The sequence below is a fragment of the Chiloscyllium plagiosum genome, unplaced genomic scaffold (genome assembly GCF_037043375.1).
Source record: "Chiloscyllium plagiosum isolate Xiang-an unplaced genomic scaffold, Cpla_swu_hap1 HiC_scaffold_1, whole genome shotgun sequence".
NCBI classification, from domain to species: domain Eukaryota; kingdom Metazoa; phylum Chordata; class Chondrichthyes; order Orectolobiformes; family Hemiscylliidae; genus Chiloscyllium; species Chiloscyllium plagiosum.
The window spans coordinates 86407814-86425438 of NW_028270139.1; the positions used below are offsets into that span (position 1 = coordinate 86407814).

General features: G+C 38.5%; 1 protein-coding gene across 7 annotated transcripts in view; it reads right to left on the reverse strand.

The window, feature by feature from the left end:
- The window catches only part of trappc13 (trafficking protein particle complex subunit 13), a 70607-nt gene extending 56300 nt beyond the window's left edge, over positions 1-14307 (reverse strand). The window contains exons 1-2 of one of the 7 annotated variants that reach the window (XM_043689698.2): positions 13978-14040; positions 8027-9664 (exon numbers count right to left, since the gene is read on the reverse strand). In XM_043689698.2, the coding sequence (XP_043545633.2) occupies positions 8700-9449 (750 nt within the window). In that variant the 5' untranslated portion in view covers positions 9450-9664; positions 13978-14040 and the 3' untranslated portion in view covers positions 8027-8699. Of the gene's footprint in view, positions 1-8026; positions 9665-10423; positions 10699-13977 lie in introns of those variants that run through there. The other 6 variants (XM_043689664.2, XM_043689646.2, XM_043689656.2 and 3 more) reach the window with 6 other exon arrangements.
- Positions 14308-17625: the final 3318 nt, after the last annotated feature.

Sequence of the window (17625 nt, forward strand, 5' to 3'; positions counted from 1 at the left end):
TATTATACACCTACACTGTTAGCACAAAAGGTATACCTGCAAACTAGGTTATTAAGGGTTAACTGGACATGGAAAAAAGCAATTGAAAGAAAATGTGAAAAACAGGCTTAGCATAAAAAGCTTGTTTTGGCTGGAAGGTAACTGCAATGACCTTGGCTGGCTTAGGAACAGGTTGTTTTGTAGCCTTACCTGGATTTGTTTGTGAACACCAAGCACAGAGAAATGCTTGGGAAAGTACTCAGGCATGGCAACGCAGCATATGATATCAGATTCAGAATAGTATTAACACTGGGGATTGTTGTAAACTTTCTGGACACCGAGTGAGGATTCTAGTCAAAAGTGTCAACTGAGCTCATGGATGCACAGTGGAGCTAATCTGGTACTTTGCTAAATGATCATTCCTGGTGTAATTTGCCACTCAGTTTCAGAAACTGGTGAAGTAAGGGTTACTTGAGGTAGTTCATTGACACTATAATCCTCCCTTGTATTGAGCCTGTCCAGCAAATCGTGGTGGAGGCTACAGCATCATAGATTATCTACAGAAGAAACACTCCTTTAGCAAAATTTCAATTTATTGCAGTATAGTATACGTACATTAGTCAGCTATAGTTTGTAGGGTGCTCAGGAACTGGTACACAATACCTCCAAAAATGTGAATAGACCCTTCATCTCCAGTCATAGACTGTCTGACATCAGTAGACTAGGTGGAGCCAATGCAACATGATAACTAACCCCTTCAGAACCATTATCTTATAGAACAAGTGAGACCAAAGCTTCACAATTCAATTCATTTTAAGATAGTGTGATCAGCATTATTTTTCTCATCTTTGAATAAAGTAAGTTTTGAAACCCAGTATGTCATGATTTGGCTGTCATACACATATATTGGAGGCCAATGAAGTTTTATTGAGAATCATAACTGGGAAAAGAGGATATGAAATGAGGAGAGATTAAATAGACTAGGACTATATTTTATAGAGAGTTTAGAAGAATGTGATGTCATCTAATTGAAACTTTGAAAATTCTTAAAGGACTAGACAGAGTAGATGCAGAAAACATGCATGCCCTAATTTGGGGGTGGTCGAGATCCAGGGGACAGAGTTTCTAAATAATTTTAATTGAGGACTGAGATGAGAAATTTGTTCACAAGATTGTGAACCATGGAATTCTCTACCCAGAGGGCTATGGAGGATCATTTAGAATCTGTTCAAGATAGAGACTGATAGATTTCTAGATAATAAAGATAACAAAAGCTTCTAAAAATGATGGAGCAGACTGGAATGGCTAGCTCCTGTTCCTCATTTCCTAAGTAAATATACATTTAGTGCAATGTTAAATGCATGTAATGAGTTTCAAGCTTTTAACAAATGTGCTTAAAAGAGCATTTTTTGCTTCATTCAGTAAAATTTATTGATTGCTGACTGGAGACAAAATTTGGAAACTTTAGTAGCAGTCTTATGGACATTCCTGAATTTACTATGCATGGGTAGACTCTAGAAGCTGCCAAAAATTTTGGAGGAGAAATGGCAGCAATCACAGACAGTATTTACTCCAAAAACAGGCAATGAAATTTCACTTATTTAGAATGAATGTGATTGTCTACTGGGAAAGAGGGAATTGTATAACTGAAATGGCCTTTATCTGAATAACACTGGGATGAGCATCCTGGAAAACCACAAATACAAGAGGTAGGAAATAGTCAATCCAGCTTGAGTCTATTCCACAATTCATAACCATCTTGACTGATCATCCATTTAAATTTTCCTACCTGCTTCCACATCCCTTGAAGCCTTGAGAAACAAAGACTTGCTTATCCCAGCTTTAAAAATGTTTAACAATTGAGCATCCACAATCTTCTAAAGTATCATTTTGAAGTAGAAGTTTCTCATTTCTGGTATAAACAATTAACTTCTTAACCTAAGACTGTTCCAGACTCCTGAGTCAGAGAAAACCTCTCACCTAATCCCTTCAGAATCTTGAATGTTTTTATAACATCATCTTTCATTCTTAACCATTGTGTTACGGTTCTTTAAGGAAGTAACAAGCAACATGGATGAAGGGGAATTGGTGGATGTGATATACTTGTGACTTCCAAAAAGCATCTAATCAGGCATCACATTGAGGGTTACTACACACAAGAATTCATGGTGAGGAGTATAGTATAACCATGGGTAGTGGATTGGTTAGCTAACAAGCAATAAGTAAGGATAAATAGGTCATTGTCAGATTTGCAAGATATAACTGCTGTAGTGGCACAGACATCAGGGCTGCAACCTCAACTATTTTACAAACTATATTTATAACTTGGAAGGAGAGACCAAACGTACAGTTGGCAAATTTAGTAATGAGACAGGTTATAAAGTAAGTTGAGGTCATAGATTTAAAAAGGAAGTTAAATAGGTTAAGTGAGTGGGCACAAAAAATGGCAGGTGGAGTATTTGGTGGGAAAATGCAAACTTGCTGACTTTGGCTTGAAGAATAGAAATACAGTATGTTCTTTAAATATAAAGATATCATAAAATTCTGCAGTAGGGGGGATCTGGGCCTCCTGGTACATGAATCACAAAATGTTAGCAGGCAAATACAATGAGTGATTGGGCATCAAATAGGCATGTTGCTACTTAATGCAAAGGGAATGATCTTTAAGCAGGGAGTTTTTCTCCAATTATAATCAGACTTAGCGAGATTATGCACATCAGGAATCCTGTATATTGTTTTGGTTTCCTTACTTGAGAAAGGATATAATATCAGAGGTAGTTCAGAGAAGATTCACTCTGCAAAGAAGAAATTAGGCTTATGAGGAAGGCTGAATAGTTTTGGGCCTGTATCCACTGAAGTTTAGAAGAAAGAAAGATGATTTAATTGAAATATAAAGCTCCTGACAGGACTTTACAGGCTGAATATAGGAGACTAGAATTAGGACACAGTTTAAAAATAAGAGTTTCTCTTTCAGACAGAGAGGAGAAGAAAATGTTGTCTCAGTAGGTCATTGCTTTGCAAAATTCTCACCCCCAGAGTGATGGTGGCAAGGTCATAGACAGAATTTTACTAGAAAGGTATAAAAAAAGTAACAGGTGGACAGGAAAATTGAGCCACAATCACAGTCATGAACTTATCAACCTAACTTGCACACTTGTACGTCCAATTTACTCAGCCTCTAATCCCAAGAACAATTTTTTTGGTGTACTGCCTCCAATGCAGTTCTCTCCTTCCTCAAAAATGGAAAGTAAAATTGAAAACACTATTCCAGGTGTGGTCTCAAAATAATTATAGCAATATTTCCTCATTTTTGTACTCTAATCCTTTTGCAGTCAAGGCTAAAATGTTATTTGCACTAATTGTTATCTACACCTGCATGCTATGCTTCAGATTTAAACACAAAGTTTATGTGAACAAAATTTCCAAGTTTCACGTTATTAAAAAAATTCTGATTTCCATTCTTCGGACTGAATTGAATAATCTTGTGTGTCCTGGCACTATAACCATTCTGCCATTTTGTTGTCCATTTACTTAGTTGTGTTGAAAACAAGGACTTACATTTCCACCTAGCATCATCAGCAAACTTAGCACAGGAACATATCTTAAATGGTTTACCCAATGCCTACCAAGTATGCCCCATTATTCATTAGGATTATGAATGATCGAACACTTCAGTATTTTTTATTTACCCCATCCTCATAATCCTGTATGCCACTGGTAAGCAGATGTGTTATTTCAACAATATTATTTAAATAGCAGAGGACCAGCACTAATCCCTGCAACAGCCCATAACTCATAACCCACCAACGTGAACATGTCCCAATGATGTCCACTTTCTGCTTCCTGTCCATTAAGCAATCATTTATTCATCCGAATAAATTCTCGATATTTGCCTATTAAGAGAGTTTTAAATTAAACAGCTTCAAGCAAGTGGAGATTTGAATATTTGTAAAAGAGAAAGGACAATGTGACAGTGTCAATAGGATAGGATAATACAACAGGATAAGGACAATAGGATAGTGATAACCAGAGTGCAGAGTTCATTAGGAAGGGACAAAACAGAGAAGATTTATTTATGACCATATTGTAAAGGATGTTCTAGGTAAGAGTGATCGCATGATAGAATTTCACATTCAACTGCAGAATGAGGAATATGGTCCATTATTGGTATCTCAAACTTAAAGGCATTAAAGGTGAAAAATATGCAATACTGCAAAGAATTGTTGTAGGTCAGAACATTATTGATTTCTAAAATTTCGTCAAAGACTGGCTTAAAAAATGAGGGGAAAGTAGCAGGAAATTAAGATCAGATAGTAAATGTTTCTATGGATATAGAATACAGTTAATATTAACACAAATACAGTTTTTATTAAAAGAAACAAGTAGCTAAAGTGAAGGTTGTTCCTTTGAAGAATGAGATTGGTGATTAATAATGGGAAATAAGGAAACAACTGAAACTTTGAATATTTTGTCCCTGTCTTCACAGTAGAAAACATTTTTAATAATGGTCAATAGAAAAGAAGGAAAGGGAGGGGTGGCTACTTGAAACAATAACTAGAGAAAAAGTATTGACAACACCAATGAGACAGAAGTGTTACTAGTCTCATGAACCTGAGGGCTTGAAGTGACTGAAGTCATAATGGATGCATTGATTATAATCTCCAAAAATTCTCTAAATTCTGGAAAGATCCCAGTAGATTAGAAAACTGCAGAAATATCACTTCTATTAAAAAAAATGGACAGAAAGCAGTAAATATAAGCCAATTAGCCCAACACCTTGCATTGTGAATATACACGGATTAGTGAGGGAGCAGTCAGATATTTAGTAAATCAGATAATAATCAGTTTTATGGAAGGGAAATACCATTTCTTAAATTATCAAAGAACTCTAATAAATTTAACAGGTAGGTTTGATAAAGGGGAAGTAATAGATGTCATGCATTTGGATTTCCATAAAAGGCATTTGATAAGATGGGCACGTGGGCAGCACAGTAGTTAGCACTGCTGTCTCACAGTGCCAGAGAACCGGGTTCAATTCCTGCCTCAGACAACCGTGTGTGTGGAGTTTGCACATTCTCCCAGTGTTTGGTGGGTTTCCTCCGGGTGCTCCAGTTTCCTCTCACAGTCCAAAATTTGCAGGTTAGGTGAATTGGCCATGCTAAATTATCCGTAGTGTTAGGTGAAGGGGTAGATGTGGGGGAGTGGGTCTGGGTGGCTTGCTCTTCGGAGGGTCGGTGTGGACTTGTTGGGCTGAAGGGCCTGTTTCCACACTAAGTAATCTAAATCTAAAGATATCACATGAAGATTTACTGCACAAGATCAAGGTTCATGGCATTATTGGAAATATGTTAGCATAGAGAGGGGTTTGGTTAACTAACAGGTCATAAAGGAAGGATAAGTAAGTAATTTTCAGCTTAGCATGCTGAGTGAAGTGCAACAAGGATCAGTGCTAGGGTTGCATCTATTTACACTCTATGTTCATTATTTGGAAGAAGGGATCAACTGCACTGTAGCCAATTTTGCTGATGATACAAAAATAGGTAAGATAACAATATGGTGCGGAAGATGCAAAGAGTCTGAAAAGGGAGCTAGATAGGTGAAGTAATCAGAGGCAGATGAAGTATGATGTCAGAAAATGTGACGTTACCCAATTCGAGAACAAAAATGCGTGTCCGTCCTTGCACGTGAATATCAAATAGTTAGCATGCAGGTATGACAAGAAATTAGAAAGTGCAGAGTTTCCATTCCTGCAAAGGATCAGAATATAAAAGTAGCCAAGTCTTGTGACAACTGTACCTGGAGTAGTTTATACAATTAAGGAACTAAACGGCTTGCTCCTGTTTCCATTCTTTACAAATCTATATAAACATTGTGGTCAGTCCCTGTGCACACGAAGCATATAGCAGGCATGGTCCTTGAATTTTAATTATTGCTGCGAATTAAAGCCTGTTCAAGAGGTCACATGAAGACTTAAGCATGCTGTTCAGCCAATTGGTAGACATTTCAGTTTCCAATTCAAAACAACGGGGTGGTATAATCTCCGAATTGACTTCATAAGCTTGAAAGCATGTACAAAATTTTTCACAAATATGAGAAAAATGGATAAGGTAAATAGTTATTACATAATATTGGCATTAATATTTTGAGCCAAAATTCTGAATCATGGCAAAAAACTACTAAGGTTTAAACGGAGAAGATATTCAGCTTTGAAAATGTGTAGATTCTGTGAATACAACTCTTCAATAGATCATAAATTACAAACAAAACGTCAGACATGTTTATACTTAAAATGCATGGTCTGATTGGTGCTATTGTTCAGAGACTTGAAGGTTAGCAAGTTGCTTGAGGGCATGGGTTTAGGGTGAGAGGGGAAAGATTTAAAAGGAACCCAACGGGGCAACTGTTTCACACCGAGGTGGTGCATGTAAGGAATGACCTGCCACAGGAAGTGGCGAAGCTGGTACAATTATAGCAGTTTAAAAGGTATTGAGATGGGTATAGGAATAGAAAGGATTTAGAGGGATATGGGCCAAATGCTGGCAAATGGGACTAGACTAATGTAAGATATCTGGTCGGCATGGACGAGCTGGTCTGAAGGGACTGTTTCCATGCTGTACATCTCTACGACTCTATGACTACCAGCCCACTGACACAGAAAAGTGGGTCCGTAGTATGGTGTAAGGCTGGGAATGAATATGTTAAAAGTTTTAGATTTAGATTAGATTACAGTGTGGAAACAGGCCCTTCGGCCCAACAAGTCCACACCGACCCGCCGAAACTCACCCATACCCCTACATTTACCCCTTACCTGACACTACGGGCAATTTAGTATGGCCAATTCACCTGACCCTGCACATCTTTGGATGGTGGGAGGAAACCGGAGCACCCGGAGGAAACCCACGGGGAGAACGTGCAAACTCCACACAGTCAGTCGCCTGAGGCGGGAATTGAACCCGGGTCTCTGGCGCTGTGAGGCAGCAGTGCTAACCACTGTGCCACCGTGTGATAACGTGTCCATCAGTTACAAGCAAGTTAGAAGGGTGTTCATGAAAGTTGACAATTCAACATTATTCATTGCTTCTAAACTCAGGTAAATAAAAGACAAATGCAACATATTTTTTAAATATTTATTTCCAGTGTAGTTACACATTTTATGCAGACCATGTTTCATTCAAGATTAAATCTGGACAGTTTTCATTCTCATCTCCAATACAATTCTGAACTGCATCATCTCGCCTGCCCTGCTAAAAATGTAAATAATGAAAGTGCATTGCACTTTTGCTATTCTCATTTCCCTTTCTTTCCTCATACTGAGAGATTGCACCACAGCATCAGCATCCCTTGAAACCATTAATTAAGTACCAACTCGGAAAACACTTGATGCATAAGCTTTTGTTTGAACAGTGCAATCAACTTTGAAGATGGCATGATCCAGTTGACAGCCAACCACTATAAACATTCAATACTTCAGCTAAAATCACTGGATTGGGGCCAGAAACTGGAATTTTAGTTATCTTTCCATTCTCCTATGTACAGGAATGCTGAAGCCATGATCCCTATCCTAACTAAAACAATTAACTCAAGTGACCAGGATATTAAACTTAATTTTCAGTTCAAAATGACACAATGCCATTGACCATTTACTAATGCCCTGCAAAACACCTCTATGAAAAACACTTTTAGTCGAGATCAATGAATGAGTATTTCTATACAGAAAACACGTTCAAGGAAATTGCAAAGTGTCTGGGAAGAGGAAAAATTGTTCTGATGAGAAAGTTTATACTAAAAAATACTTACATAGAGTAGCATCATTCATAACCTCAGGACAATCCAAGATGCTTTATAGCTACTTAAGTAATTCTGAAGTTTGGTTATTTCCATTTAAACATGCAGGAAATGTAGCAACCAATTTGTGGATAGTTAGGTTTTTTTTTAAATATAGACTTATTCATGAGATGTGGCTAGGCCAGCATTTATTGTTCAGCATTTACTGTCCATCACACAAGGTAATCAGCAACCTTTTTGAACTACAGCAGATGAAGTGTAGTTAGAAAGGGAGATCCAGGTATTTGACCCAGCAGCAATCTGTTGTAATAAGTTTAACTAAAGGATAAATGTTGTCCATAGTACAAGAGAGAACTTAAGGGTTCTTACGGCACAATAATAGTGTCCTTCGCTTTGAGCCAAGGGATCTGGGTTTAAACGTGTCCTGCTCCAGAGGTGTGTAATAAGGTCTCTGTACAGATCAATTAGAAAGTAACTAGTTGGGAGAACATCTGGGCCAGAGTGTTTGAGTTAGACCTGTTCTGGAGGTGTGTGTCATAACGTAACAGGTTGATTACAATAACATAGTTATTTTTTAAAACTATAATGTCGAACTCTACATTTTCTTTTAAAGTGCCATGGCATCTTCCTCAGCTCCAAGAAACTGCCACTCTCTATGGTAAAAGACCCTCAGGATGCAACCAAGGAACTGAATAAAATTTTGTATTTAAGTCTCTGAAGTGGGATTTGGCAATATTCTGTCTCAGAGAAGAGTATGACCAGAGTCCAAGGCTATCATGCAAGCTTACTTAAGAGTTTACACAAGCGGTCATTAAAGACAATCTGCTCATTTATCAAAATTACATGTAAATTTGTATTGTTTAAAGTCTACAGACACTGGCAAGAAATTCATATATATTAATGACATTTTAGTTCTGAAATAACATTATTCATAGCTACAAGTTATAAATTAAACCATGTCGATGTACAAGTAAACTGATTTTACCTGCAAGGTTTAATACTTGTTTAATAAAATTACCAACATATTCACAGCACATTAGATCACAGAAAACCCATATTTGACCAAGATGTCTATGTATTTTGGCATTACAACCAGGAAGATCACCATGTTTGATAACACTACTCAGTTTAGCCCAGATCTCTTCAAGTTGCTGAGCACTACAATTGGATTGATCAATAACCCATTTTGCCCTTTGAAAAGAATGGAGCTGGAACTTTTCCTTAATTATTTGAAGTCTTCGGCTAACTGCCAAAATGTTTGATCCTTTCATTCTGCTGTATCTCGTAACACTCCATGACCTTTCTGATTTATATTCCTCATTTGTATCTCCACACAGTAAATCAGTCATTTCAGGAACAAATTCTGCAGCAGCTACCTGATTAAGATGATCTTTCATTTGCAGGTTTACGGAGAATTCCAGAAGATCCTCTGTGCAATCATAATTTTGTCTTTCTGCTTTGAATTCCACATCAACCAAGTACTTTTTAATTCTTTGTGCTTCTTCATATGAAATAGTTGGTGGACATTTCTGCGGTTTCATTGGTAAACTTTTCATATGATTTGGAAACCATGGTATGAATCTTTGTGAAATTTTTTGTGGCAAGTCTTCTAACAATTTTCCTGCTATCTTTAGTACTTCAGAAGAACAGTCGTGCTTAGGCCTATAATGTACCACTACTTCCATCTGAATGACAGCTCTGGGCAAAAAGCAATAGTCTCAGCAATGGAATCACCGGAGGCCAATGAATATCACCAAGCCTTTCTCCTTATACCTTCACAAATGCAAATCTATAAGTCATTCAGAATGAAGTGAATTGTCACTGATCGTGCTTCCTTCATCAATTTAGCAGAAGCACAATATTCAGATGCAGCAGTCTATCACCTTCAGGAAGTGCTACCCTGCAGAGATAAATATCTTTGAATATTTCTCGTATATGCAATACTTAAACTAGAAACAGTAATGCAGCTTTTAAAAATTTACTTCTAAAGCATTGATATTTGTCCATAATTTTAGATCCTCTCACAAACATCATCCTAACTGATGAGGAATCTAATTCTGTAGCTTTGCAACCAGTTCAATATACATGCAAAAGTACCAAATACCCAATTTTTGGAAAACAAAAAGCTAAGAAAGCACCTGCTGTCAGTATTGACTCGTGATAGATCTTTGCCCATGCCTAAAATGTATAGTCTGATGTCCCACTCCAGAAGCCCAAAATCACAACCTAAGATGACACCCCAGTACAGTAAAGAGATCCCTTATTTAAAGTAAGTTTGAAAACTGTTTTTTTGTTTTAGTACAGATTGTAAATAAGGCACATTCCCCAAAGTGTTGACTCAATTTCTGTTTTAATGTGTTTACTAAACATGTACAGTCCTTTAAAAACAAACCATAGGTTCAATGGAGATAACCACTGACTCACCAAGTCCCTCTCAGACCCTCACACTCATCACCTCACTTTGAATGAAGAATAAAGCAACCAGTGGGACAGAAGCCACAAGAATAAGTTAAGACTCTTTGGAGAATTGTCAGGCCACTTAGGTTGAAGTCAGCCAATAGGTTTCTCACATAAAAATTACAGTATCAGGAGCATAACCTAGTTTTGTTTTCTGCAGCCGCAGGAGGTGCAAAATGTGCCCTCACACTTCCCTGCTTACCTCCATCCAACGTCCCAAAGAATCATTCCAAATCCGGCAGAGATTCAGCTGCATTTCCTCAAAACTGATTTATTGTATCTGTTGCTCCCGATGTAGCATCTTCTCCATCGGAGAGGCTGAACGTAAACTCTGGAATCAATTCAGGGAACATCAACTCCATCTTCCAGTTGCCAGCCATTTCAACTCCCCCTCCCCCAATGACATGTCTAATCTGGGCATCCTCCATTCTCAAAGTAAAGTCACACACAAACTCAAGGAAGAACGCTTCATCGTCCGCTTCAGGAACTTACAACCATATGGCCTTGGCATAGAACTCAGTAGCTTTCAGTAACTCAGTAGCTCCCTCCACCCACCACCTCATCCCAGGTACAACCCTTCCTCTCCACCCCACCCCACCCCACTGACCTGATCTAACCTGTCCACGTTCCTTCCCAACTATCCACTTCAGCTTTCCCACTGATCAATCACCTGCTACCTGCATCCACTGCCCCCATTTATTTCTCAGCTCCATTCCCCTCCCCTAGATCTGATAAAAGGTTCCAAATTGAAAAACTGATTCTCCTGCTCCTCTGATGCTGCTTGACTTGCTGTCCTTTTTCCAGCTCCACACTTTATCGACTCCCACATTTCTTTGAACAAACCATATTCATGCCAAAACTCAATCCCAGAGGAAACAGTCCATTACGAGCCTAATGACTAAACTCTCCAGCAACTGATTATATGCAAAGCTCTTTTACATTTAAACAAAGTAAGAGAAGAAGGGTTGACCACAGAGATATGCCTGTACTGTGATCATGATTAGAAGCGAAATATTCCAGATTATACAGTCTTCCAAAAGAATGTGAAAACTAGGACAAAGCAGGGAAGGGTGGTAGCCTTGATTAAAAATGCTGCTACCATATTAATAAAGGAAAGCAATATGCAGAGACTTTTGGTGGAATTGAGATGTCAGGAATTAACCAGATGTCAGGAATTAACTGCAATGCAACTGATTACAGGGCTTTTGGCAGCAGCAAAGAATTGAAAATGTACTATAAAAATAACCGAAATGTATGATCTGCTTTAGCAGATAATGTATCTGATGTAAAATTATTTACGTGGAGAATTAAAATACAGGCTAGGAAGAGAGGCTCAAGTCAGAAACTTGCAAATTTTCAAGATAGATTTTTTTCAGCAATGTGTTCTAGAACTAACAAAATTGGATGCCACACTATATCTAGCAATGAATAATGAACTAAACTTGACTAAAATGATTTCCAATTATTTGATTATTAACTAACAGTAATTGTAAAATGACCAAAGTCAATGTCAAGTTGTGGACTCTTAATTGTATTTGAAATGGTCTAGCAAGACAACAGTGCAAGTAAAATTAGAAATGGGCAACAAATGAGCAACCCTGCCAGCAACACTCACCAAACTGTAAGAAAAAAAACCTTCTCTCTCCTGGATTCTGCCAAATGTTTTTAGAGCAGTTGAGTACAATCTAAAACTAGTACTGCATCAGCAGGTTACCTGGCAGTATAGAATCAATCAAGCTGATGCTCCTCTGATTAAACAGTACTGTCAACGTAGAATTAACATTGTAATTTGCAACTGGTTAAGCAAGCTTATGCAACATTTAGCATATTTGCAATAATGGCATTACTTAATCACAGATATCGATTTCAAAGTAACTTAAGTTAAGGGTTTATTTTCACTGTGATAGATCGCTCATAATTTTTCACGTGTCCCGAAGAAAGTAGACAAATAATAGAGATGGAACAAGTCATGCATTGTGACTAAACACAAACAAAGGTTCCAATGGTTTGGAAAGCCACAAATTTAATATTATTGTTAAAGAAAGGAGGGAGACTATAAGGGAATATTTTGACCTCCAAAAGTAACATCTACCACTGCAAAAATGCTGGAATCCATTATTAAGGAGCTAATACCAGACCATTAAAAAAAAAACAGCCAGGCATTAAGGAAATGAACAGAATGCATTTTTCACTGCAAGGGGGATTGAATATAAAAGTGGAGAGGTTATGCTTCAACTATACAGGACATTGGTGAGGTCACATCTAGAGTACTGTGTAGTGGTCACATTTTGTTGAGAAACAATGTAAATGCACTGGATGACATTCAGAGAAAGTTAGGTTTTATCTGGAGTTTAGAAGAGTAAGAGTCAATCCCAACAAAATATGCAAGATCCTGAGAGGTCTTCACAGAGTGACTGGGAGAACATTTCCACTTTTGGGTGAATCTAGAATAGATAGTCACTCATTTTGAACATGGTTTTATAGAAGAAAAATAGATTTGATTAATTTAGAAATTTGTAAGGATGTAACTAGCAATGGGAAAAAAAGTGATCTAGTATTTTTGGATTTCTAAAAGGCATTTTATAAGGATCCACATAAAAGTTTACTGCAAAAGTACATAGGGTGGGGGCACATTTATGTGTATTAGTTAACAACAGGTTACATTAATATGGCAACATTAACATAACTACACATTTTTAAAAATCATTACACCGTATTTCGACAGACTTGAAAGAAGTATCACAAACAAGTTTACCCTGGCAAAATTCACACAGATTTTTTTTAAATCACGCTGGGCACTGACCACTACTGTAATTCATTATGTTGCTCTTAAGTTCCTATTTAAGTTAATCAATTTAAACGCTTATTGATGGCACACAAAAATATTGACAAAGGTTTAACTGAACAGCTTTGAGAGCGAAGCATTAACCAATTCGGAATCTCACTAAAGTAGCAAATTAACTGAAACGAAAGCAGAAGTTGCTGGATACATTCTGGTAGCATCTGTGGAGAGAAAACAGAATTAGCATTTCGGGTTCTAGTTCTATGAAGGGTCGCTGAATCCAAAACGCTAACTCTGCTTTCTCTGCACAGATGCTGCACAATTTCTGCAACACAATTTGTTTCAAATGTCCAACATCCGCACTGCTTTGTCTAATTTCGTTGCAAAATAACTGACGTTTATACAGGTGATGCTCATGCCTGTGTTCTATCAGAGCTTGGAACACGCTCTCTAATTAGGATCACCGTAATTTCAATGTGACAAACCAGACCTATGGTCTGTGATCTCTTATTCTCATTAACAGCAATGTTGTCGGTTCTGGAAAGTGGAGAAAACATTCAGTACTCAATGGCGCCAACATGCAAACGCCAGTACTCTGCAAATAGATTCTGGATCAGTGGTGCTGGAAGAGCACAGCAGTTCAGGCAGCATCCGAGGAGCAGCGAAATCGACGTTTCGGGCTTTTGCCCTTCATCATAGAGCTGCGCCGGGAAACAGGAGGCTGCGGTGAAAGCAGATCGCAAACACGGACAGCCAGGTGAAGCTCTCGGTCTCGGTCTCTCCCTGTCCCTGTCAGGGCTGAGTCACTCTCTAAAGTAGGAAAGGTGCGGCGCTCGGGAAGCTGAGACCGGGCTCTTTCTCAGATCCCGCCACCGCTCTCCATCCGGGCCGAGGTGGCACAGCTCCCGGGCCTGGCCTGGCCTGGCCTGGCCTAGCCTGGGCCGAGCCGAGCCGAGCCGGCAGCCGCTCCTTACCTTTCAGCGCCAGCAGATGCTCCTGTTTCGGCTGATTCACGTCCATCTTCACGGCTGTCCTCCCAGGCCGCATGCGCAAACCGCCCTACGGCCCGCGACATGAAACAAAATGACTGTCGGTGCCTGGTGTTTCGAAACTCGAGCTGGCCCGGGCTTCATGTTCCTGCGGAGCGTGACATTATCCAGAGAGGAAAAACAACTCTTCTCCCTGGTTTAACTTCAATGATGAATTATATTTGTGTGTGTTTTATTGTAAGAATTTTCTTTGCAAGTAAATTTATTTTTAATCTTTTTGTGGGATATAAATGAATTAATGTTATTTCTGCAAGTATAAATTCTGATACAGAACAGGAATGAGAAAATACATATTCAGCAAAAAGAAAGGATATGTTAGCATGAGACATGAATACAGAACAATGGTGGATATATGGGCAAACAGGAAAACATCTGTTCTCCTCGCTTGCACAGAGACACGGGGGCCACCGCAGGAAATGCAAAACTTGCGCCCACACCTCCCCCTCACTTCCCTCCAAGGCTCCAAGGGATCCTTCCATATATGTCACAAATTCACCTGCACCTCCACACACATCATTTACTGCATCCGCTACACCCGATGTGGCCTCCTCTACATTGGGGAGACAGGCCGCCTACTTGCGGAACATTTAAGATGGAGTGTAAGTCCTTTAAACTGTCAGGTCAAATGCCCATTTTCAGTGTTGCTATCATGGGTATGACTATTAAAATTACACTGATATACTGACCATGAGACATAATTAAATTTCTTAGGCTTGTCTGTGCCTGTATAGAACTGGAAAGGAAACTTGACCCATAAGTTCTATCAATGTTTTCTGTGACTGGTGAGCAACAGAGTGTCCTGTAGTCACCAATAAAAAAACATCAAATTTGGATAGTAAGAATACTTTGTGATTTGATGGTATTTATTGATGATTTTGGCACCTTTCAGTTTGAATAGACCATAAAATGTGAGGATTTTTTTCACCCAGAGAGAGGTGGGAATCTGGAACTAACTGCATGTAAGGGTGATAGAAGCATAAACTGTCATAACGTTTAAGAATTTGATGTGCACTTGCGATGCTGAGACATACACGGCTGGAAACTGTGATCAGGATAGTTAGATGGTTGTTTTTGACTGATACAAACTTGATGGGTAGAAGCACCTTCTTCTGTGTTGTAGACTTCTATGACAATGACCAGCCCATATAACTCCTATGTTATGCCCCTCATAGTGCACCACTTACGATGATTCTTATTAGCGACTCTGTGGCAACCTTTTTTGATCTTCTAGATAAAGGCATAGTATGTTTACAAACGCAAATGAGAATTTTAGATGAAAAGCATTGGGAGACTGGAAGTCAATGTTAATCAACAGCTGATGGTTGAGAAGAATGTTTACTTGGAATATAATAGCTTAATTTTAGATGTGTGGAAGATTGCAGAGACTAGAAGATGAGAGTGTTTCAACTAAAGGTTTAATATCACTGAATCCAGAAATAGCAAGGGCATGACCAGGCATTTCAGCAGCTATTGGGCTGAAGTCGAAATGAAAGCACTCTCTCTCTGAATGGAGCAATGATTTGGAGATGCTGGTGTTGGACTGGAGTGTAAAAAGTTAAAAATCAAACAACACCAAGATTGAGTTTGTGTTAATGCCCTGGATGTAAGTGCAGTTGTTCATGCTGCTGAAGATTTGTTCCAAACCCTGCCTTACTGACATCACACAGCATGGTGACTTCATCATTGACATTGTAGTACCTCAATACTAACAACACGTTTCACTCTAGTGAAAACTGCTCTTGTTCTGTGTCTCAATACCACTGCATATTGTGAGCATTGGGCGTACGTAGAGGTTCACATTCCATTGACAAATTAGGCAAGAACATTGCTAAATAGTTCACAAATCCAACAAACTCATACACAGAAATAAAACTGTGGATGCTGAAAATAAACACAGGAAACTGCTGGAGAAACTCAAGTGCTGGAGCATTGGTGGAGAGAGAAACAGAGTTAACGTTTCAAATCCAGTACAACTCTTCTTCAGAACTAGGTTGATGCAGTCAGACCTGTTTCGTTCAGTATCTGACACTCTTAAAGCTCTGAAAATCCACACATTTTCAGATGCACCACTCTAGCACCATGTTTCAAGTGTTGTGTGTTTAATGGCTCCCACAGAATTCATATAGATACACTGGCAAAAGAGAATGATGTCACATGATGACACCAAGCTACCCAGTACACTAAAGTACAAATGCATTTCATGAAAAAGACATTGTACACTTCAATGCAGCAGTGAATTCTAAAGGAGAATGAAGGCAAACCGTAGATTTAGGAACTCCTTAGAGACTATGGTAAAGCAAAATAAACAAGGAAAAATTCTAAGTTTGAAAACAAATTATATATTGGTTACACAAAACTTTGTCAGAAGGAAGTTGCCTGAGGCCTGGAAACGTCATTTACCCTTCTTTCAACCTGTGGTTAGTTTAAGCTATTATTTCCATAGATGTTTTTAAGTTTGTGTAAGATGATACCCTATTATTATTCCGTACTGACACTTATTGAATACAGCCTCTTTAGAATAGAGTTTGTTTTGCAAGACAGCCTAGTGTTCAGAATTCAACTTGGACACTGAGCTTTTTGTTAAATGATTTCTGTCCAAGCCACTTGAACAAACAATTGGGAGATTCTTTGCTGATTTGTGATGTACAATCATCAGATGCAATCTCATGCAGGGGAAGAGGTTTATAATAGCAGAAGTGCAGTCTCCAAGCAAACAACGCTGGGGAGAAGTCCTGACAAGCTTTGAGGTTAGTGGGAAGAAAGCTCCAGGAGCAGAATGCTGCGAGGGTGCCAGAAATTAAGACATCTTACAGAGCTGCTAAAGACGTAAATTTGGGGAACCTATGTTAAATAATTTTGAGCTGAGTTGTCAATTTGTTTTAAGGGCCTCCAGCAGAGATACTAATGGAAGAAAATAGCATGTAGTAAAAGTGCAGGATTTCCTGAAAGAAACCAATTACAGCCGTTTGAATGGAACAAAACACCTTGGCTTGGAAATTGGGGAAATTCTTCAGTAATGTCTAAGTACCTGTAAGGATATTCCTGGGATCAAAGGAGAAGCTGGTTTCTAGCTTATGTTGAGGACGACAAGTATTTGGGATGAAAATGGTCTGCAGCAATAAAGTAGTATCTGAAGAATCAAATCCCTCTGCTTCAATGTTCCCACCATCCTCAAAGAGCCTGGAAACCAACATTCTGCAATGATTTTCCTTTGACTGTCTCCCTTACATATCCATTCCTTAATGCAACTGTGAAGATTTGTCTTATTGTGGCTGATATTAGTTCCAATAAAGTTCATTTAAATTGACTGCAAAAACAGTCTATTTTTCTGCTGTTTGAAATTAATTCTAATAATTCTTGTCTGGTATAATATAATTTGTTTATTTTTCTTTTGCTTAATAAATGTTTATGTTTTTCTGTTAAATGTACGTGTTCAATCTTTTATGGGTATGTTCAGTGACCTCCACAATAAAATAGAAATAAAACTTAAGGTCTATCAGGCCAGGTTTCACTCTGGGATTTGGCCTGTCTTATATTATGCCTCAATCACAACACTATAAAATAGGTAACAGA